The 22,261-nt window shown below is 43.1% G+C and overlaps 2 protein-coding genes and 1 pseudogene across 3 annotated transcripts in view; 1 reads left to right on the top strand and 2 right to left on the bottom strand.

Moving 5' to 3' along the window:
* Window positions 1-685: 685 nt before the first annotated feature.
* Window positions 686-20,284, top strand: LOC150006023 (activator of 90 kDa heat shock protein ATPase homolog 2). 2 transcript variants are annotated; one of them, XM_090281352.1, is made up of 9 exons: window positions 686-902; window positions 2,133-2,323; window positions 14,261-14,346; window positions 16,200-16,314; window positions 17,300-17,388; window positions 18,053-18,157; window positions 18,525-18,626; window positions 19,202-19,253; window positions 19,375-20,284. In XM_090281352.1, the coding sequence occupies exons 1-9, from the start codon at window positions 823-825 to the stop codon at window positions 19,545-19,547; spliced, it is 993 nt and encodes a 330-aa protein (XP_090137478.1). In that variant the 5' UTR covers window positions 686-822; the 3' UTR covers window positions 19,548-20,284. The 2 variants fall into 2 exon arrangements, with proteins under 2 accessions (XP_090137478.1, XP_090137479.1); XM_090281353.1 differs by having other exon boundaries at window positions 18,059-18,157.
* Window positions 8,870-9,793, bottom strand: LOC150006024 (porimin pseudogene; annotated as a pseudogene).
* USP34 (ubiquitin specific peptidase 34) overlaps window positions 19,901-22,261 on the bottom strand; it is a 233,373-nt gene continuing 231,012 nt past the window's right edge. Inside the window, exons 79-80 of the mRNA XM_090281354.1 lie at window positions 21,634-21,793; window positions 19,901-21,446 (exon numbers count right to left, since the gene is read on the bottom strand). Of these exons, the coding sequence (XP_090137480.1) occupies window positions 20,839-21,446; window positions 21,634-21,793 (768 nt within the window). The 3' untranslated portion in view covers window positions 19,901-20,838. The remainder of the gene's footprint in view (window positions 21,447-21,633; window positions 21,794-22,261) is intronic.

Below are 22,261 nucleotides of genomic sequence, written 5' to 3' on the forward strand. Positions count from 1 at the left end.
GCACACACCGTGGACGCGCTCTGATCTCAGGAGTCGGTTGTCCAGCGAACGGTAATCAGGTGTTTGGGTCGTGTCCTGGACAGGACCGAATAGCACAGCTGATGATGAGAGGTTGGACAGCTGCTTCCAGTCTGCATCCCCAATACGGCTGGCTCTCAGGCAGGCACCCCTTATCCACTGCCCACTTGCTAGCATTGAAACTAATCTTCGTAGCAATAATGAGCCCTTGAGGTGTCTAGACCTTTATAGCAGGCGGCCGAGGTCCCCTCTTTCCTCGCCCCTGCACTTTTGAGCCCGGTAACGGGGCCGGGGCCTTCCTAACACCCTAGACCAGGCCTCCAGGATCCCGCCCCGTGCCTGGGGGATCGCCCCCCTTAGTCGGGTGTATTGGAACATCTCCCCACCCCACCCCGCCAGCGTCCTCTGTCCGCAACCCCGCCCCCTGGGCCCGGACAGTCCCCCAGCCCATTCACACAACTCCCCGCATGGCCCAACTCTCAGGCCCGATCTCTCCTGGGTCCTCGTTCACGGCCTCCCGAGGTCCTAAGCCCCCCATAGCTCTCCGGGCACCGCCTGACCCCAGGCCCCCGCCCACCTCGCGATTAGACACGGCCCCAAGTTGCCCGCGATCAGCGCCCCGAGCGCGGCGCAGGGCGGTAGGCGGGGCGGCGCAGAGGCGGGGACTTCTGGCACTTTATGGGCGCCGCGGACGCTCTGGTCCCGAGCTGAGGAGCCGGAAACGTCAGCGACAGAGCCACACCGCTACCCCCGCCACCGCGGCCCTGCCTTGTTCTCCACTGAGGGCGCGCTGCCAGCGCCGACATGGCCAAGTGGGGCCAGGGGGATCCGCGCTGGATCGTGGAGGAGCGCGAGGACGGGACCAACGTGAACAACTGGCACTGGTGCGGCCGGGCGGGGGTCTGGGCCGGCTTCCGGGCCTCCACCCACCCGAGCCACCTGCCGGGCGGTGGAGAGCGGGGCTCTGCGAGCTCCTGGAGCCCTAGATGGGGCTGGGGGAAGGAGGTTGGCCTGTCTCCTGCGCCCCGGAGGGGCGGGGTCTTGCACAGGTGCGCGGGATTCCCTCCCCCTCCGCCATCCGCTAAAGTGCGGCTTTTCTGTAGCCTCTGTGCTACGGGAAAGCCCTCTGAGGCCGGAGACTTGGCATCTAGTGTGCACTGCCTCTGGGACTCGTTTTCTCCTTCTGAAAATTGCTCCAAGAACGGTTTTTTGATTTACCTCTTCAGCTTTGACAGTCTGTACCCTTAATTAAGTGCTTCCCTTACCCCCTCCCACACCTAATCCTCTTGATGTTTCTTAAAGTTAAAATGAAGCCAGAAAGTGTGTGTGGGAGCGTGGGTGTGTTTTGGCTTGTGCGTAGTGGAAAGAACAGGAGTTTGGATCTCAACTCTGCATCTAACTTGATGGGCCTCTGGTGAGCCCCGCCTTGGAGGTTGAACCAGTTACCCATCCTTTTTGTGCCTCATTTGGAACACTAGCTTACTTCTGCCTCCATCCCTTCCCCAGAGCTTCAGGAAGTGATGCTCCGTGCTCTCTGCCATGCTCCTGGGAGGGCTGTGGTACCTCCAGCCATCAAGCTGATGCGGAGGCAGGTTCAGGCAGAGAGCAAAGCCCTGGGCCTGTGAAGGGGTATTTACTGGCGCTGGCTCGGAGGAACTGACCTCTCCTTAACTAGCCCTGTCACCGTAGACACGTCATGGACTTCTCTCAGCTCATTTCCGCTCCCCAAAATGGGAACATTATTTGGGGAGATTGCAGAAAATAATACGTGTGAACACACTTGATAATTTGTCTTGTTAGAATTATTTCAGTTATTACTTTTCATATAGCCCATCCATTTCCAACTAGTCAGATCGCTAGACCACCTTTTCCCCAAATAAGCTGGTGTTTTCAAGACAAAAATATGACTTTGTATAGTGGTTAATAATACCTTAAGGAACCAAGCAGGAGGATTAAGAGATATTTGGGAGAAAGTTGGTTTGAGAAGCATGTTTGTATGTTTGAGGGTGGTAGTTCCTCCAAGGTGACTTGAAGGGAATGAGGCTTACCTGGGCTGGGCAGATAATACCACCTCAGCCTTCCATTCATGGCTCTGCCCTTCTGGTCCCTGGCAGGACAGAGCGAGATGCCACCAGCTGGTCCAAGAGGAAGCTCCACGAGTTCCTGGTGGGCATCGTTGTGGAAAATGAGGCTGGTCGCTGCCAGATCAGTGACGTGAAGCAGGTGGAAGGCGAAGCTTCCTGTAGCAACCGCAAAGGGAAGCTGATTTTCTTCTATGAGTGGAACATCAAACTGGGCTGGAAAGGTAATGGGCCTCAGGGCTCAGGTAGAACTGGATGCATCCTCAGAGCAGTCCCTGTTGATTGATTATCCTTTCATTCAGATAGTTTTAGAACTGGATCCTTCACCAAATGGCTCCTGAATTGGTGTTCCTGGTTTCGAACACAACCTTACCACACATGGTGTTCCTTGTCTAAACAAATTTGGGGTTGCCCTTTCTCCCAGCACTCAGAGCGGCTTCGAGCTCTTTGCTTTCAGCTGGACTGTTGTCTGCCAAGCACTGTGGGCACTGGAATTTCCCAGAGCTGCTGCGTGAGCACTGTTCTCCCAGATAGCTGCCTGCTGGCTCCTTTGGGCCCATCAGGTCTTCGTCCTGAGTGAAGCCATCTGTTTGCATCCTATAAAAATTATGTTGCCATCCTTATACTGTCTCCCTTCCCTGCTTTATTTTTTCCCAGAGATGCTGATATATGCTATACTATATATGGTTACTTAAATATTTTGTTCCTTATCTGGTTTCCCTCTTCTTCCACTTCATCAGGGCAGGGATTTTTAAAAATTAGCTTTATTGAGCTATAATTCATGTTCTATATAATTCCCCCCTTTGTATACAATTTGGTGGTTTTCAGTACATTCAGAGTTGTACAGCTAGCACTACAATCAATTTTAGAAAATTTTTATTACTCCCCCCAAACCTAGTACCTACTAGCAGTCACTCCCACAGTCCTCTGCAACCACTAATCTGTTTTCTCTTATCTGTGGATTTGCCTATCCTGGACATTTTATATGAATGGAATCATACAGTATGTGATTGTTTTTCACTTAGCTACATTCATGTTGTATGTAGTATGTTTCATTCTTTTTTTATAGTTGAGCAATATCCTTTTTTTACGGATACAGCACATTTTGTTTATCTGCTTATCGGTGGACATTTGGGTGATTTTTCACTCTGGGTCTTTTGATCGGGAATTGATGAGTTTTGTTTCAGGCCCAGATCACTGTCTAGAAGATAGTGTGTTTGTTGAATGAATAAATTTCTCCTGTGGTGCCTAGCTCCTGGCTGGGTAGACAGTCTTTGCTCAATTTGCCTTTGTTAAAATAGCCACTGGTGTGAAGACAAAGGGGAAAAAGGAACAGAAGGAGAAAGGGAGGGATCTGGTTCTACAAGACTGTGCTGTGTTAAAGTTTGGGCCTCAGCTCAGAAGTCAGCTTTTTTCTTGAGAGTTTGAGTTAGAGAGCCACCCAGTAAGCTGGCCTTGGGCCTCTGCCCTGGTGGTCACCTTGTTAGCTGAAGCCAGGCCAGAGCCCAGGGAGATGGTCAGCCAGTATCAAAAGTAGTCCCACTTCTACCTTGGAACTTTCTGGTTCGGGGTTTGCTGTCAGTTGCTCCTTCATTGGCTGCTGCTGGATAGATCACAGAAGGGGCTGGCTTCTTACACCTGCCTAGTCCCTTCACTGCCCTCCTTGCCAAGACAGGGCTCTGAGGGCACAGAGGAAGCTCTTGGCCTTGTGTTCCTTCCAGCTGCTTAAGTTCAAGGCAACAACCAGCTCCTTTGCAATTAAAGACCCAGCCACTCCCAGGCAGCAGCCAGAGGGCAGGCTGAACAGGACTTGCCCTGACCCCTTGTGCTTTCTCTTCTAGCAGTGAGGGCATGGATTTTTAAAAATTAGCTTTATTGAGATATAATTCATGTACTATATTAGGCAAATGGGACCTGCTGGGGAGGAGGCAATGTTCTGGTCTTGTTTTTATTTTGTTTTTTAATTAAAATTTAATTTCACACACACCCAGCTTTATTGAGATGTAACTGACTTACAACATTGTATGAGTTTAAGACGTACATGCTTTTGGTGTCCAATCCAAAAATAATTACCAAGACCCATGTCAAAGAATCTATTGCTTGCATTTTCTTCTAGGAGTTTTATGGTTTCAGGTCTTATGTTCAAGTCTTTAATTCATTTTGAGTTAGTTTTTGTGTATGGAGGAAGATAAGTGATCCAGTTTCATTCTTTTGTTTGCGCTGCAGTTTTTCTAACAGCATTTATTGAAGAGGCTCTCCTTTCCCCACTGTATATTCTTGACTCTTTTGTAATAGAATAATTGACCACACATGCATGGTTTTATTTCTGGGTGCTCTACTGTATTCCATTGATCTATGTGTCTGTTTTATGCCAAAACCATACTGTTTTGTAACTATAGCTTTGTAATATAGTTTTACATCAGGAAGTATGATGGCTCCAGCTTTGTTCTTTCTCAAGATTGCTTTGGCTATTTGGGAGCTTTTGTGGTTCCATATACATTTTAGGATTGTTCTATTTATGTGAAAAATGCCATTGGAATTTTGATTGGGATTGCATTGAATCTATGTAGGTTGCTTCTTATTTCCTTTTTTTTCCTGCTGTGGCTGTTTGTTCTTTTTCTAGTTCTTTGAGGTGTAAAGTTAGGTTCTTTATTTGAGATTTTTTTTTTCTTCTTCTTAATATGTTTTATTGATTATGCTGTTACAGTTGTCCCAATTTCTTTTCCCTCTGCTCCCCTCCACCCAGTGACCAGCCTCCCTCCAGTTGTCACCCCACCTTAGTCCATGCCCATTGGTTGTGCAGTTTTTCTCAACATCTTCCTGTCTACTTCATTCTCTCCTACTATGCTTCTTAATTCCTGCATCATCTCCCTCCCTTTTCCCCCTTCCCCCTCCCCGCTGACCTCCCCCCAATATGTGCCCCGTACCTGTAATTCTTTTTCCCCTCTCGTTGACTACTTAGTTTGCCTTTGTTTCGATTCCGTAGCTCCTGCTGTTGGTTGCTGTGATATAGTTTTCATTTTAATGTTCATAGTTTTGATCCTCCTTCTTCTGAACAAGTCCCTTTAACATCTCATATAACAGTGGTTTGGATCTAACGAACTCCTTCAGTTTTACTTTGTCCTGGAAACACTTTCTCTGCCCTTCTATCCTGAATGACAGCTTCACTGGATAGAGTAATCGTGGTTGTAGGTTTTTGGTTTTTATTACTTTGAATATTTCTTGCCAGTCCCTTCTTGCCTGTAAAGTCTCCTTTGAGAAATCCGCTGATAGTCTAATTGGGACCCCTTTGTAACATAATTCTTCTCTTCTCTCTTGCTGCTTTTAAGATTCTCTCTTTGTCCTTAATTTTTGACATTTTGATGATAATGTGTCTTGGTGTGGTCCTCCCTGGGTCCATCCTATCCAGAACTCTCTGTGGTTCCTGGACCTGTAAGTCTATTTCCTTCCCCAAGTTAGGGAAGTTCTGCTTCATTATTTTTTCACATAATTTTTCAATTTCTAGTTCTTCTTCACCTTCTGGCAACCCTATAATTCGGATGTTCACTCTCTTATAGTTGTCCCATAGGTTTCTGAGTTTCTCCTCATTTTACTCACTTTTTGTTTCCTCTTTCTGCACTGGTTGACTGTTTGTTCCTTCCCTATGTTCCGATTTGTTGATTTGATCCCTGGTTTTCCTTCCCTCACCACTTGTTTCGTATGTTTTCCTTCATTTCAGCAGGACTAGCCTTCATTCCTTCCCCGTCTTGATTAACTCCTGCTGTTATTTCTGTAAGCTGTCTTATGACTATAGCTCTGAACTGAGCCTCAGAAAGGTTATCTATCTGTTCGTCCATTAATTCGTGTATTTTCTTTCTGGTGAGATGCGTGATTGGGATCTCTATCATTATCCCTGCTGTCCTGACAGTGTTCATTTTACCTTTCCTTCTTGGGATGGGCTGTCAAACCTCCTACGCTACACGGGGCGGAGCCCCATGCACTTGTCACTACTGGACGACCTCCTCACCACACTGTGGTGCTTTGTGTGGGGGCGGGGGTCCAAGATGGATTCCTGCCATTCGCTCTCTGCTGAGAGACCGGGATCCTCCTCCTCCGTCCCCATGCCCTCTGGCCCTCACCATCCAAGGCAGTGGGAGTCTGTCTTCCCCGGCATTAGAATCGCGAACTGACAGGTTTGGTCTGCAGTCAGAGGTGCTCCCCAGTTCCTTTTCACCTTCCCTTAAATACGGGCGTCTGTGCTTACCACAGTCCCGCCACTGGTCACCGCCAGCACAGCTTGATCTCTCCACCCCAGCTTCGCCCCTCCTACCTGTCCGGACAAGCACCACTTGTTTATAACTTCATACACTGGACTTCCATGTAGCTTCATTTTCTGGAGCTTCTGGTTATTTCTGGTTTTGCGGTAGTTGTAGTCCTTCTTAGTTGCGGAGGGAGACAGAGCGTGTCAGTCTAGGCTTCCATCTTGGCCAGAAGTCCTCAGCGAAGCTTTTTCTTGATACAAACTTCCCTCTTTAGAACTGCTATTTTTGCATCCCCTACGTTTTGCTGTGTTGTGTTTACATTTTCATTTGTCTTGAGATATTTAAAAAGTTTTCCTTTTGATTCCTTTGAGCCATTGGTTGTTCAGGAGTATTTTGTTTGATTTCTACATATTTGTGAATTTTACAACTTTCTTCCTGTTACTGATTTCTAGTTTTATACCATTGTGGTTGGAAAAGATACCTATTATGGTCTCTATCTTTTTGAATTTGTTGAGACTTGTTTTGTGGCCTAACATATGATTTATCATAGAAAATATTCCATAGGTGCTTGATAAGAATGTGTATTCTTTTGCTGTTTGATGGGATATAGTCTAAGTGTTGTTCAAATCTGCTATTTCCTTATTGCTTTTCTGTCTGGATGATTCATTCTTTGTTGAGAGTTGGGTAGTAAAGTCCCCAACTATTATTGTATTGCTATTTATTTCTCCTTTTAGTCTGTATTTGCTTTATATATTTAGGTGCTTCAATGTTGGGGGCATAAATATTTACAATTGTTACATCTTCTTCATGAATTGACTCCTTTACCATTATACAATGATCTTCTTTGTTTCTTTTGAGCACAGTTTATTTTTTTAAGTATATTTTATTGATTATGCTGTTACAGTTGTCCCAATTTCTCTTCCTTTTACTCCCCTCTGCCCAATACCCCATTTCCCTGCAATAATCCCACCCCCCTTAGTTAATGTCCATGGGTTGTTCATATATGTTCTTTAGCTTCACCTTTTCCTATATTATTATTAACTTCCCCCTGTTTATTTTGTACCAACCAATTATGCTTCCTAATTCCTGCACCATTTCCCCACTTCTCTCCCTTTTCCCTCCCAACTGATAACCCTCCAAATGATCCCTATTCTATTTCTTTTTTGGTGGTTTGCTTAGTTTGTTTCTGTTTTTATTTTTATTTTTAGATTTTGTTTTTGATAGTTGAGTTTGTTGTTGATTTAATGTTTATAGTTTTGATCTTCTTTTCCTTAAATAAGTCCTTTTGACATTTCATATAATAAGGGCTTGGTGTTGATGAACTCCTTTAGTTTTTTTCTTGTCTGGGAAGCACTTTATCTGACCTTCCATTCTCAATGATAGCTTTGCTGGATAGAGCAATCTTGGTTGTAGGTCCTTGCTTTTCATCACTTTGAATACTTCTTGCCAGTCCCTTCTAGCTTACAAGTTTCTTTTGAGAAATCAGCTGACAGTCTTATAGGAACTTCCCTGTAGGTAGCTAACTTCTTTTCTCTTGCTGGTATTGACCTTTTTTTTTTTTTTTAATCTTTAACCTCTGGCATTTTAATTATGGTGTGTCTTTTTTTTTAAACTTCATAAGAATTTATTTCAAAATACATTAGTATTTTAGTATAAAAATGTTTCCCCAAACTTTTGAGTAAAACCAACAGTACAGAAAAATGCAGTTATTTTCACCTTGTAGGTTTAGTAGCTTGAGGAGAATGCTACAATCCTTGGCTTGACGAACAGAGCATTACCCCATAGTTCTGACTGTACAGAGCCCTAAATGTTGTTTTGGAAACCATATAAGAGGCTTTTTGTTTTAAAGTTAGGTGTGTTTATGATGCATTAAACATTTCTATATATTGAAATCAGGTCTATATCTCTTAAAAATATTCACTAAATATACAAGTGATAGCTGAATATGAAATAATTTCCAGTGGTGACGATATTCTCACAGTAGCAAATAATCTAACTTCTTATTTAATACTAACAACTAAGTCTTTAAAACACTATCATGTTAAACACTGCAATTTACTGAAATTACAGAGGGGGGAAAAAAGATAATTATACAAGCTGCCATTGAAAGCTTGAAAGAATTTACTAATAAAAATACTGGCTCTCTAAACAGGGCTTGAGCCCTGGTATTGTTTTTGCTTTTATTTGATTTTGGGGGGTGGGTGTGTACTTTGTTTCTGAACCAAGTACTCAGCTTTAAAACATATAAAATATTCATGCTTCCAGAAGAGACAAACTAAAATTATGCTTAAGATCTGGTTTACTCATTAAATTTCTGCTGTGTGACATTAGTAAATTAGGATATATCCAGCTCTGTATAGCACTAAGTTCTTTGTGTGAGCAGTAAGGATAATCAGCACCCTGAGTGCTGTGACAAACTCCTTAGCTGTATGTCCAGATGGCATCATTCCCTTCAGAGATGATGTCTTCCAATTACTGACCTTATGTGACCAGTGCCACCAGAAAATGGGACAGGACTTCTCTATTTCCTAAAAGTGAATATAACCACTGCATTAACTGTATGCTCCAAATGTTCATTAAAAACCCAAAACAAACCCTTTTTACCTTTAGCAATCATGGGGAATCTTTACATTATTTATATAATACATTGTACATTATGTGCATGGCCTGTTTATACTGTTTTCAAAAAGAGAATGTTGATAGGGTTGCATCAATCTTCTTTCCATTGGTCCTTAGATTTCCTTAAATGATGGCATCATGTTCATTAATGGTTCTATACTGAATGCCTCTTCTTGAATAATACATTTTGCATCCAATGTAAAGAATAGATAAAATTCCCAGTGTTAATGCAATACCACCAACAAAGCTGCCAATATCAAATTTTGATCCTTTATTTTCTTTAGAATTTATAGTTGCTGCGACTGTTGCTGAAGAAGAAACAGATGTCACTGAACTATTGCGGGTTGTGGCCATCGTGGATGCTGGCACCTGTGATGTGTTTTGTGAAACGCTTGTTATTTTGGGTGTAGACTTTATGGTGGTGGACGTCATATTTGTTGAGACCCCTGGTATTGTCATTTGAGAAGTTGCTGTGGGTTTCAAGGTAGTGATTGTCACATTTTTTGTGACTGAAATAACTGCAGTAGTTGATGGTTTTGCTGTGGATTTTGAGGTATTGACTATCACTAAGGAAACTGAAGTTGTAGATGGTTTCACGGTGATGCTGTAAGAGACATTTGCATTGTTCAAAGGCACAGGTAGGGCTTTCCCCGCCGAGTCTTCACCGTCCATGGCGACCTTCACCAGTGCTAGCACCAGCAGCGCTCCCACGAAGAGCAGGGCCCAGCAACCTCGCGTGCCAAGTCCCATTGTTCTCAAGGCAGGACGCGACAGCCTCGTGGGTCCCCAACTGAGGTGATGGTGGCGCTAGATAGAGCGGTGCCTCTGCACACCGGAGCCTGTTCCACGTCCCCTTCCGCCGCACACGCCTGCCCTCCTGCCACCTGCCCCGCAAGGACCCAATAGGGCGCCGGAGCAGGGCCTGAAACGGAGTAGCGAACCTAGCCAGGGTGGTGGGACGCAGCCCGGCTGGAGGCGCGGGGGCCGGGCCGGCATGCGGGGGCGGGGTTTGCGATTGTTGGCGCCCTAATTATGGTGTGTCTTGAGGTGGGCCTCTTTGCATCTATCATGTTTGGGACTCTCTGTGCTTCCTGAACTTACATGTCTATTTCCTTCATCAAATTAGGGACGTTTTCTCTTATTCTTTTTTTCAAAGATATTTCCAATTCTTGTTCTTTTCTCTACTCCTTCTGGTACCCATATGATGCAAATGTTGGACCTCTTGAAGTTGTCCCAGATGCTGTTTATTCTATCCTCATTTTTTTGGATTCTTTTTCTTCTTCTTGTTCTGATTGGTTGTTTTTTGCTTCCTTATGTTCCAAATCATTGATTTGATTCTCAGCTTTATCTATCCTACTGTTGTTTCCCTGTAAATTGTTCTTTATTTCAGTTAGTGTATCTTTTGTTTCTGACTGGATCTTTTTTATGCTATTAAAAGTCCTCATTAAATTCTTTGAGCATCCTCATCAATGGTGTTTTGAATCTTGCATCTGAAAGACTGTTTATCTCCATTTTGTTTAGTTGTTTTTTTTTTTTTTTTTGAGTTTTGATCTGTTCTTTCATTTGGGCCATGTTTCTTTTCTTTCTTTTTTTTTTTAAATGTGTTTTATTGATTATAATATTACATTTGTGCCAATTTCCCTTCCCTCTGCTCCCCTCCACCCGGTGGCCCCCCTCCCTCCAGTTGTCCCCCCCTTTTAGATTATGTCCATTAGTTGTGCATACAGTTCTTCTCAACCTCTCTCTATTCCATTCCCTCCTACCATGATCCTTAATTCCTATATCATCTCCCTCCCTCTCCCCATTCCCCCTCCCTGTTGACCTCCCCCCAATATGTTCCCCGTACCTATAGTTCTTTTTCCACTCTCGTTGCCTGTTTAGTTTGCCTTTGTTTCAATTCCCTAGCTTCTGTTGTTTCTTGTGATGCAGTTTTCATTTTAGATTTCATTGTCTTGATCCTCCTTTTTCTAAACCAGTCCCTTTAACATCTCATATAACAGTGGTTTGGATCTAATGAACTCTTTCGGTTTTATTTTGTCCTGGAAACACTTTCTCTGTCCTTCTATTCTGAATGACAATTTCGCTGGATAGAGTATTCGTGGTCGTAGGTTTTGGATTTTCATTACTTTGAATATTTCTTGCCAGTCCCTTCTTGCCTGCAGGGTCTCCCTTGAGAAGTCAGCTGATAGTCTAATTGGGACCCCTTTGTACATAATTCTTTTCTTCTCTCTTGCTGCTTTTAAGATTCTCTCTTTATCTTTAATTTTTGACATTTTGATTATAATGTGTCTTGGAGTGGTTCTCCCTGGGTCCAGTTTTTTTGGAACTCTCTGTGCTTCCTGGACCTGTAAGTCTATTTCCTTCCCCAAGTCTGGGAGGTTCTCCTTTATTATATTTTCACTCAATTTTTCAAGTTCTAGTTCATCTTCCTCGCTCTCTGGCAAACCAATGATTCTTATGTTGGGCCTTTTATAGCTGTCCCAGAGGTTTCTGATCCTCTCATCGTTGCTTCCCATTTCCTCTCCCTGCATTGGTTGACTTCTTGTTCCTTCTCCATATTCCAGTTTGCTGAAATGAACTCTGGATTTTTTTTCCTCACCATCTGTCTCGTATGTGGTTTTGTTCCTTTCGTTATGAGTGTATTTCGCTTCTTTCTCATCTTTTTCCAGATCTTTTGTGAATTCTGTAAGCCACCTGATAACAATGGCCCAGAAGTGAGCATCTGACAGGTTTCTTATCTGTTCATCTGTCAGGTTCTCTATCTGTTGCCTGGTGAGCTGTGCCACCGGGATTTCTATAGTTGTCTGCCTCATTTTGACAGATGCGTTTTGTTTTCTTGGCCCGGCTGTAGGGGGCAGTGCCTGTGTACTCTTAATGACCCAGCGACCAGCTGCCATTCGGCAGCCTTTCTCGCTGCTCCGTGGTGCTTTGTCATCACAATCCAGCGACCGGTGCCTGTCCGCGACCTATTTCGCAGCCCTGTGGCGCTTTCTTTGGGGGTGGGGGTCCAAGATGGATTCACACAGTTATTCCGCTAGGAGACCGGGATCCGTCCTCCCGCCCCCCTGGGCCTCACTGTTCAAGGCGATGTGGTGGCTGCTTTCCCCAGCGTTGGGGTCGCGAGCTGCCGGGGGTTCGACTGCAGCCAGGGTTGTTCTCCCCGCCGCTGTCCCAGGTGCGACCGCAAACAGCTCCGCCCCCTTTCACTCTTACCTGCCCAAAGGGCGCCGCTGGTTTATAACTTCATAGGTTGGGCTTCCGTGTAGTTTTATTTTCTGGAATTTCTAGTTATCCTTTGTTTTGAAGTAGTTGTATTCCTCTCTAGTTGTAGAGGGAGACCTAGCACGTCCGTCTAAGCCTCCATCTTGGCCGGAAGTGGGCCATGTTTCTTTGTCTCCTCATTTTGGCAGCTTCACTGTGTTTGTTTCTGTGAATTAGGTAGAGCTGCTTTGACTCCGTGTCTTAGTTGTGGCCTAATGTAGTAAGTGTCCTGTAGGGACCAATGCACAGCCTCTGCTATCACCCATGCTGGGTACTCGAGGTGCACCCTTTGTGTGGGCTGAGTATACCCTCCTCTCATACTTGAATCTTGGTTGCTGTTCGCAGATCAATGGGAGGGATTTACCCAGGCCAGTCAGCTGCAAGGATTGGCTCTGACCACAGACCACCAAATCTGTGCCTTCAATGGAGGATCAGCTGTGCAGGGGCAGGGTGGTGGTGTTCCAGTGTGGTCTGTCGCTGTGCACTGGGTGTGCTGGCCTTTGGGTTTCCTAGGTGGTGGAGGCCAAGGTCAGCTCCCGCCTCTCTTTTCCCCAAGGCTACCCTGTCTGAACAATAAGCAATCTGAGATGGCTGCAACTTGTGCACACACAGATCCCTTCAAGTTTGGCAGGTCTGCAGGTGTGCCTTTGTGACTGAGTAGGCCAGAAGGCCTCTGGCTGTGCTCCACCATTGAGCAAAGTTCCTGGTTGGCCCAGTCAGGAGTGTCTCCTGAAGTTGGGTGGGGTCACTGACTAGGCTCCCTTTTCTGGATGAGGGAGGCTTCACTTTGTGCTTTGCATTTAGGTTGGGCTCTACTCTGGACTCTGAGGCTGCTTAGGGTCACTGTTCCCTAGTTATAAGGGGCCAGAGGCCATGCTCAACAGTTGGGCAGAGCTGCTGGTCAGGCGTCCAGGATGGTTGGGAGGGACTAGAGGCTCTGCTCAGCTTCCCTGCCTGGGTGGGGCAATAGAACGAGCTTTACAGCTAGCTTCAGCCCATTGACTGGGGATGTATAGCACACAGAATTGCTGACTGAGGTCCCTAGCCAAACAGGGCTACCAGCTCAGCTCTGCAGATGAGCTGCCACTGACTGGGATCTCTGCTCATGCACTGCTGCAAGCAGGAGTGTGGTCCACCAAGATTTGAGTGCTGTAAAATATGTGATTGTCTGACCACTCTGCTGTACACCTGAAACTAATACAAAATAATACTGGATATAAAGTGTAATTGAGAAATTAAAAAAATAAAAAGATTGGAGTGCTGATTGCTGAAAGCCCTGCCCTCTACTCTTTCTGATTCCCAGTGGTCCCTGTGAGGCAAGTGCCTAGCAGCCTTCTAGGAAGCATCCCTCAGTTCTAGGGCAGCTGGAAGGCCACCTTGTGCTCTTTTTCACCCACTAGAGAAACCACACTGGGACCCTGTCAGTGAAGCTCTGTGCAATGTTGGTGGGATGGGTAGCGATTTGGTCAGTGTACTCCTCTCAGCCTTCAAATGCAGTCCTTCTCTGCTTCTGGTTCAGGAGGGTTTGCAGCCTCACCTGTGGATTCTGGGGTAGGGGTGGGGGTCTTGTCTATAGGTGGCTGCTAGTTGATCATTTTGTAAGGGGGACTGCACTTGGGACTAACTTATGTTGCCATCTTGATGTCACTGAAATCAACTCTGGTGTTGGAAAAAAATCAGCTGCATGGAGTCCATATAGAGCTTCCTCATTGTCCCTTTCTGTTCTTCCATCTTTCTTGACTCCTCATCAGGATGGCCCTTTCTCCCTCTTCAATGTGGTGAAGACCATTGGGGGATGGAAAAAGAAACATTGGTTGTAGGGCCACTTACTCCAACCTGATGTTTCCACCTGGCCCCTGGTTTCATGGGTCAGGAGAACAGGGTCAGTTTTGGTACCTGTGTGGTGGTAAACCCTTGAGCCTGTCTTGTCGCCTGCTGTGGTGGCATCCTGTGGTAAGGGTGAGCTATTCAGTTTTGTAGGGAAGTTTTGCATAAACAAGTTGTTACTTGTTATTGAAGAACACATTTTGCTCATTTTAGGTATAATTAAAGAATCTGGGGCGAAGCACAAGGGATTGATTGAAATACCCAACCTTTCTGAAGAAAATGAAGTAGATGACACTGAGGTGATGTATCCGATGTTTCGTTTCCCTCTCCCTTTAAAAAAAAAATCAAGCTTTTGCTATAGATGTTGAAGATTTGAAAATCTGTCCATCAGACTCTGTGATTCCCGTGCCATAGTTTTGGTGACTTGTCATGGGCTCGTTTGCTGAGGATTGCTCACTGTGGGGGCTAGCACAGTGGTGTAGGAGAGAGTAAGCCCTGGACGGCTCCATGGACTGGGTGTGGGGCCTGGGCAGGTGACTGCATCCTTTGTGGCCTCCTCACCTGTGGAACGGGGTTGATTCCTCTTTCAGGGGTGTTATCAGGTAAATGTGGCAGTGTACATACTGTAAAGTGGCCAAGCAGCATGCAGTTTGGTGAATGGATTTTGTTTCTCCTTCCTTGTGTCTTTGCTCTTTCCCTTTAATAATGAAAATTCTCAGCTTTTAGGTGTGATCTCCCTTGGTTAGATCATGTATCTATATATCTATATAATAATTATTTTGTAAACTAGTTAGTATGTATTGGTTTTGACTGTTGGCTGGCTGTTCTAGTTCTCTTGGGAGATAGAGCCTACTCCTAACTGTGGTTTTCAGTTTAGTGCCTTCTCGGAGCTGAGCTTGGTTCTGGGGAAAGACATTTTGTACAGCAGCTATATTTTCCAGACTAAATAGTTTTTGACAACAGGTCCTTTTTGATTAGTGAAATTATTCAATGTGAAGGCTTTCAAAGATATAAAAACTAAATCATACTGAGCAACATGTCTATATAAAGGTTATAAAATGCCAGAAAAGTGGGGCTGTCTCAAACATATCTTCAGACATGTGGTTGCTATACTCAGGGGCTGTGATTTCACTTGGTGATATTCAGATCTGTCAGCTGAGAAATTTTTCATCATGTTAAATTGGTCTTTTAGATTCAATCCTTGGTAACATTATAGAACCAACTCTTTAGATGGTACCTAGGACAAGCCCAGCTCAACTGAATCACAGGGACACGAAATGATTTCTAACCAACACCTCTTTTCATTCTGAGAATAAATACCACAGAGGCAACCCTAAAACAGCATTTTGATGTTTCCCTCTCCCTGCCTCTCCCAGTCCCCCTCCTTCTTTCCTCCCTTTTCTTACCTCTTTTCCTGCTCCTTTTCCTCTCCTTTTCCCAACTCTCCTGCCTGCCAAAAATGTGTAGCTCAAGGCTATGTTATGTGGGAACTTGTTTTCTCTAATTACACTGGCTTTGGGGTTCTAGACCAGCGCTGTTCAATAGAAATATAATGCAAGCCAAAATGGAATTTAAGATTTTCTAGCAGCCATATTTTTTTAAAAAAGTTAAAAGAAACAGGTGAAATTAATTTTAATGTTTTTATTTAACCCAGTATATAAAAATACCATTTTAACATGTAATTAATATCAAAATTATTAATTACTTTACATTCCTTCTCTTGTACTAAGTCTTTCAAGTTTGGTGTATATTGCTTTACACTTATAGCACATCTCAGATCAGACCAGCCACATTTTGAGTGCTCAGTAGCCACATGGGGCTAGTGGATACCATACTGGACAGCGCATTTCTAGACCCTGATAAAAGCCATGGACTACATCATCAATATAATACATATACATATAAAACTTTGTATGCAAATTACGGGGCTCACATTCTTAAAGTCCATTCAAGATTTGGCCAACTCAGTCAATGGAGCCTTGATTTAAAAACCTTTACATCTTCTCAAACTATAGGAAGAATCATGTCACATCTCCTTTATAGCCACTTCTTCCCTTTCCCTCAGTCAGTTCTTCTCTCATCCATGTGTCCCAATGTTGGAAGAAAACATCAAACCAGGTTTTTCTCAGGCTTGTATTTTTCTGATTTGTAGGTGAACGTGAGTAAAAAGAAAGGAGATGGGGATATACTGAAGGATCTTATGAAAACGGCAGGCACCGCCAAGGTCAGGGAGGCCCTTGGAGATTACCTGAAGGCACTAAAGACGGGTAAAGAAGGCATCCCTTGTGACGCTGAGGGTCCCTTTTCTATTTACCCAAGTTATGCTCTGCACTGTGGTCTGGATTCGCAGATTAGGGTGATATCTAAGGCTCCAGAAACTAACTCTTTATGCTGCAGGAGAAACTGTAGTGTGGATGTTGAGAGCAAGTCACGAGTAAGGCCATAATTAGTGATTATCAGTTTTGTACACACCATGAACCATTTTGCCTACAGAATTGTTAATAGTTTTCTGGAATGATAATTATTTAATCAGTCATTTGTATAATTACTTGTTTAATGTCTGTCTTCCCTGCTAGACCATAAGCTCCCTGAGGGCATGGAAGTTGTCTTGTTCACTGCTGTGTCTCCAGCATCTAGCACAATGCCTGGCACATAGTAGGTGCTTAATAAATCTTTGTTGAATGAATGAATGAAAATGACTGTAGCTAATATAGGTGTAGTTTAGATTCACCTAGATAATCCTGATACTGTGTGGGCCTGTATGTCTGCACATCATCCTTGGATTCTGCTGTGTCTAGGTGTTGGCATACATGGATTTGAAATTGCGACTTTTCCCTGGAGACCACACACATATGTCTGGCCCACAGGCGTGAATATTGTGAGGCCAATTTGTGAGGTGGTGGTGAAGCAATGAGCAAGCATCTGGTTTTGACAGTAGATGAAGGCCATAAAAACTATTAGTAGTTAACTGAGCTTTTTGGAAAAGAACATTTGAAATTTTTGCTGTTCTACCAAGAACTAGATAAGAGTGAGGCATTTGAAAAACTAAAAGGCATTATTTGCTTAACTCATTAGCTTTATATATATATAAAATAAATAAAAACATGAAATGGTCTTGAAATTTTCAATATTTAGGAATTCTTATAAATATCAGATCTTTTATTTTCTTACATGCTGTTTTGCGTTTCCTGCCTGTTTGTGCTGAAAAGGAATAAGTTCCTTATTGAAACCATTTCCCATGTTTCTTTGTAGAATTTACAATGGGAATGATTCTACCAACAAAAGCTACCACAACCCAGGAATTGACTATCAGAAAGAAACTGAGTGAGAATACCTTGCAGGTATGATCTCTGGTGGCCAATAAGTAGAGAAAGGGAAAGGATGTGTAGTGTGAATTCTTCAAAGCTCTCAACAGCCTTTTGATGATGGACTAAAAGAGGGCCAGTTAATCCTCTGCCATTTTTGGGGGGAAATGATAAGACTTGCATTTTTGATGGATACATTTTTGGGATAAATATTGAATTTTGTCCAAGACTGTTGTAAAGGCACTATTCTTTGATAGGCAACAGGTTACAAAACCAGGTGACTTTGAGGTTCAATACCACAGTGGATCAACCTCTCCAAACTTTTGTATTGGGAGGTTTTAGAGCCTGTTCTTGGAATCTGGCGGTATAAATTGATACTCTTGGTCCTTATGTGCTATTGTTCTTCATCATGCCTTCTGGTCGATATTTACATGTCCAAATAGGATTTGGGCTGTTAAGTCATAGCCTGGAAGTAGAGCAGAGCTAAAGAGCTCATAGGAATAACAAGCTCTGTTTGCAAAGTCAAGGCCAGGACTTGTGATGTTAAAAAGCCTTTTCATGCTATTTCCATGTTTCTGGAATGGGTAGTGTGGAATTTGGGATATATTAGTGTTTTATTAAAACTGGAAGACTGAATTTTAAAATCTAAGCAGCTTTATCTCTTGGCATGCTTCTTAATTCCTTGGAACCTCTTCTTGAGACTCAGGTGCCCCCGGGTGTGAGGATTCCCACTGTGGCGCTGCACATGACGGAACTGTTTGACACAGCTGTGGAGCGGCTATACAGCATCTTCACTGTGAAAGATGTAAGTACCTTCTCAACCTAGGATTTTATATGCTGATACTGGGAGGAAATGTGCCACTAAGAACTGGAGCTGGTCTCTTGTTTACCTTGTTCCTATTTTTCTGATTGCAGGGATCTACAATTGTGGGGATAGAAGTCTTTAGGGTAGCCTCTGAAATATCTGAGGGGGGAGAAGATGGACATTTTGGGGAGAATATATCAGCAATTAGGGGATACATTCATTTCATTTTCTCCCTCTGCAAGGGAGGGAGAGAAGAGAAAGCTAAAACTAATTACATACAGCTACATATTTAGGACTTTGGAAAAACCTCAAACCACAGTAATTGTAATATGCTGAAATAACATGTTTTACTGTTTTTCTTGGTTAGTTGGTGCAAAAATTTTCTAAATCTCCTGCCATATTAGAAGCTGAAAAGGGAGGGAAATTCCAGATGTTTGATGGGAACATCACTGGTGAATATATAGAACTCGTAAGTAATCTTACAGTTAAAGAAAAGTAGGCTGGGGACTGACTCTTGTTTACATTAATATTGGTTTTAAAATTAATACTGTTTTTAACTTGCTTTGGTTTTTTATCTGAGCTCACAGAAACTTGAGAACTTTATGTAGTTGATTATGGGGCCAACAAAAAATGTTATACATAATGAGAAAGTTGAAGCCTTAGGTTCATGGTATTTGTGGAAAGGCTAATGATTTTAGAACAGTATGATTCTCCCAACTCGTGATGTAGAACGCTTAGCTTTCTGCCACCTAAAACGCTAGGGTCTGCATTGCCAAATGTCAGTTGACTCACCTTAAAATCATTTCTGCTTTTGTTACCCATACTGCTATACTTCTTTCCTTGATAGACACTTTGACACTAAGGACAATGAACTCTCAATGGTGCAGGCATATGAACTGGAAGATGGAACTGTATGTTGTTCATTTATTACTTTTAGTACATAAGGATTTTGATGAAAGGCTTAGGTATTTTTCTGTATAATATTGTAGGAAATTTAAAAAGATATATAAGATGTTTTCAGTAGAATTTCCTCTTTGTTTCCAGTTAACAAATGAAAAGATTGTCATGAAATGGAGGTGTAGGAACTGGCCAGAAGGTATGTTATTAGTACTGCCTATTATAAGAGTCCACAAACAAGCTGTTTTCCCCCACTATGAAAAGCAGGTAGCAGTACTTAAAAGTTTTTCTCTTCATAATATTTCCTATTTTTCTTCCAGAACACTATGCAACAGTTGTACTGAATTTTGTGCCTACTGTAGGGCAAACGGAACTGCAATTAGACTGTAAAGGAGTTCCTGTATGTAAAGAAGAGAACATGAAATTCTGTTGGCAGAAGCAGCATTTTGAAGAAATAAAAGGTTTACTGCAGCTGACCACCCTAAATGGTTGAATCAAAGATTTTATAAGGGCATTACTTTTTGTAAGCAGAAAAAGTGTTGTTACTTGTTCCCTATTCTTTCTTTTAAAAAAGAAAACAAAACTCTTTAATTTATAGTGGATGAAATCCATGAATTTCTACAGAATGTAAATCACTGTTTGAATCTTTACTATGATTAGACTCTGCATTGAGTTAGAAGCATCAAGCAACCTGAAGTTTAGTATTTAACCTTACCTCCCATAGATTCTCCTCTGGGAAAGACTAAATCCCTGAGTACAGATAGTTGACGTTTCCCAACCTAAAGCTTGTCCTTGTAGCAAGCTTACTTTCAGCTGTAGTTTTTAGTTCAGGAAGACAAAAATAAGTGGCATGTTGATATCATTCCTTTATTTACTTCATGGTTCCTAAGGTGGGTAGCTCTTAGGTAGTGAAACAGTGGCATGTTGCACTCAGATGCATGTTGAAGTGAGGATGAGACAGTTGTATTCTCCCTGCAGCAGTTAAACATTTCAGGGCGGAGAGGATTGAAAAGTCTGTGGGAATAACTTACGTTCTGGACTGCTACTAACATTTCTAATGAACTAGAATATAATGGGTAAGTGCTTCCCCCATTCACAGTTTTCTCATTACTTTAATCTGTGAAGATTGAAGCAACGTATGTAAACAAATGAAAAGTCATCACAATCAGTTTAATTAAGTGCACAGAATAGCAATCAGTCATGTCAATAAAAATAAAACAATTATTTTTACATCAAGTGTGCTTTATTTCCTCCACAGGTATTCTGTTAAATAAAGCACCATTTATTTATATACTGCCAGGCCACAGCTAAAGAGGATTCTTTACAGAATCAAATTTCTTGTGGTTGTTCCGTATACAAGTAAACTTAATTTTGATAATAAACCACAGCGATCGGAGGCAATCTGCCTCTATTATAAGGTACAAAACTGGCACAGAGGACACCATATTATACACAGTAAAAATGCTGTAAGTTTAAATTACATTGTACAGGGCCAGGGAACCCTGTTCCTCCCAGACAGCCATATTAAATGAAAGCCACTACAGTGAACTCTTAATTACATAAAACATATCCATTATCTGATTGCCCTTTAGAAAGTATACTGAAGATGCAAATTTTTTTCATCTGGAGTTCTGCCTGACCAAGAATTAAGCCTATAAATCTATCTTGCCATTCAAGCAGAGAGCACTGGACAAACTGAAGCACAAAAACAGAAATAAGCAAAACTTATACAAACAGCATTTGGGGATGGGAGAGCCTTAAAAGTAGACATGCGACACCTCATGTCAAGAAGCAGCCTGGTTTCCTTTGCCAGATATCCTTGTGACCACGTGGATTGTGGACTCGATGGTTCTACACAGCGTATCTAAAATGTCGTGCTGCTGCGTGTGACTGAAGAGTCCTCTGGAATGGCCACAACTGAGTGATACAGCAGCCTCAGGGTCCTGGGAGGGCAAAGCTTGACCATCACAGCTTCTCAAGTCAGCTAAGTCAGACAGAACTGCAGAGATAGAAGTAGAAGGGAACTCGGATTCTTCCTCAGCTAAGTTAGAATCCTTGGAACAGTGGAGGTCTTTAAATTCTTTACAATCTTCACATCTACTACTGTTGGACTGTTCTTCTGCATGCTGTGACCTGATATTTGACATGTCTTCTGAAAATGAAGATGGAACTTCCATTCGGTATTCTTTAACAGAACTATTTTCAGGGGAAGGAAGATCTTGCTCAGTTCCTGGATCGATAATTGAGGAGTCTCTTGTCTCATTGTCTGAAGTGCTAGTTGGAGTCAGGACCTCCCTGGTTTCTGTTTTCATGTCGCTGATGCAGCTGTCTACAGTGTGCTCCTCATCACTGCTAACACGCCTTCTTTTAACAGGAGTCGCCCCTTCATCATCTGTGGAGACATCAAAACAAATTTCTGTGAAAGCAGTCACTAAGATCACACTGAGGGAGGCAGTGTTTGTGGAAAATTTCCTCTTTAGCATTTATATTTAGGAGGCCCAGGTGAACAAAGAGCTATTGTTACACCGAGTATATTCCCTTCTCCCACCCTGAAGGTAATACTGGTCCATAAAGCTAACCTTTAGTTTTTCTTTCTTTGGCTTCTTGCTCTTGGAGTGAGTTTCTCTGCTGCAGACAAGTCCTGCATTTGCTTAAAAGCTCTTGCAGAGTTGGAATTAGAGCTGGGTTTAATTGTTTGGGAGTGTGTACCGACAGGAGCAAAGCAAGTGCCCGTAGGTCCTACAAAAACCCAGACATGAACATTTCAAATCCTAAAGCCAACATCTGACATATTTGTTTACAGTTCAATGCACATATTTACTTTCCCAGGAATCTACCCTGACTTCTCTGACCTTTTTAAAAAAATCCTCACTCGAGGATATGTTTATTGATTTTGATTTTTTTGGGGGGGGGGTTTGGGGGGCGGAATGGGAGTGTGTGTGTGGGGGGAGAGAAACATTGATTAGTTGCCTACCATACGTGCCCAGAGCAGGGATTGAACCTTCAACCTTTTGGTGCATGGGACAATGCTGCAACCAACTGAACCACCCAGCCCGGGCTTAATACTTTATTTATTTATTTTTTTTGAGAGAGAAACATCAACTTGTTCCACTTATTTATGCATTCATTGGTTGCTTCTTGTATATGCCCTGACTGGGGATTGAACCCACAACCTTGGTGTACGGGGACAGCGCTAACCAACTAAGG

This window comes from Furipterus horrens, unplaced genomic scaffold (assembly GCF_987537825.1).
Source record: "Furipterus horrens unplaced genomic scaffold, mFurHor1.1.pri manual_scaffold_6, whole genome shotgun sequence".
Taxonomy (NCBI): domain Eukaryota; kingdom Metazoa; phylum Chordata; class Mammalia; order Chiroptera; family Furipteridae; genus Furipterus; species Furipterus horrens.

Coding starts and splice junctions, on each gene's coding strand:
- LOC150006023 (XM_090281352.1), top strand. CDS start 823: ATGGCCAAGTGGGGCCAGGGGGATCCGCGCTGGATCGTGGAGGAGCGC. Junction 16,315..17,299: donor CCTGAAGGCACTAAAGACGG/GTAAAGAAGGCA, acceptor GTTTCTTTGTAG/AATTTACAATGGGAATGATT. Junction 18,158..18,524: donor GCATCTTCACTGTGAAAGAT/GTAAGTACCTTC, acceptor TTTCTTGGTTAG/TTGGTGCAAAAATTTTCTAA.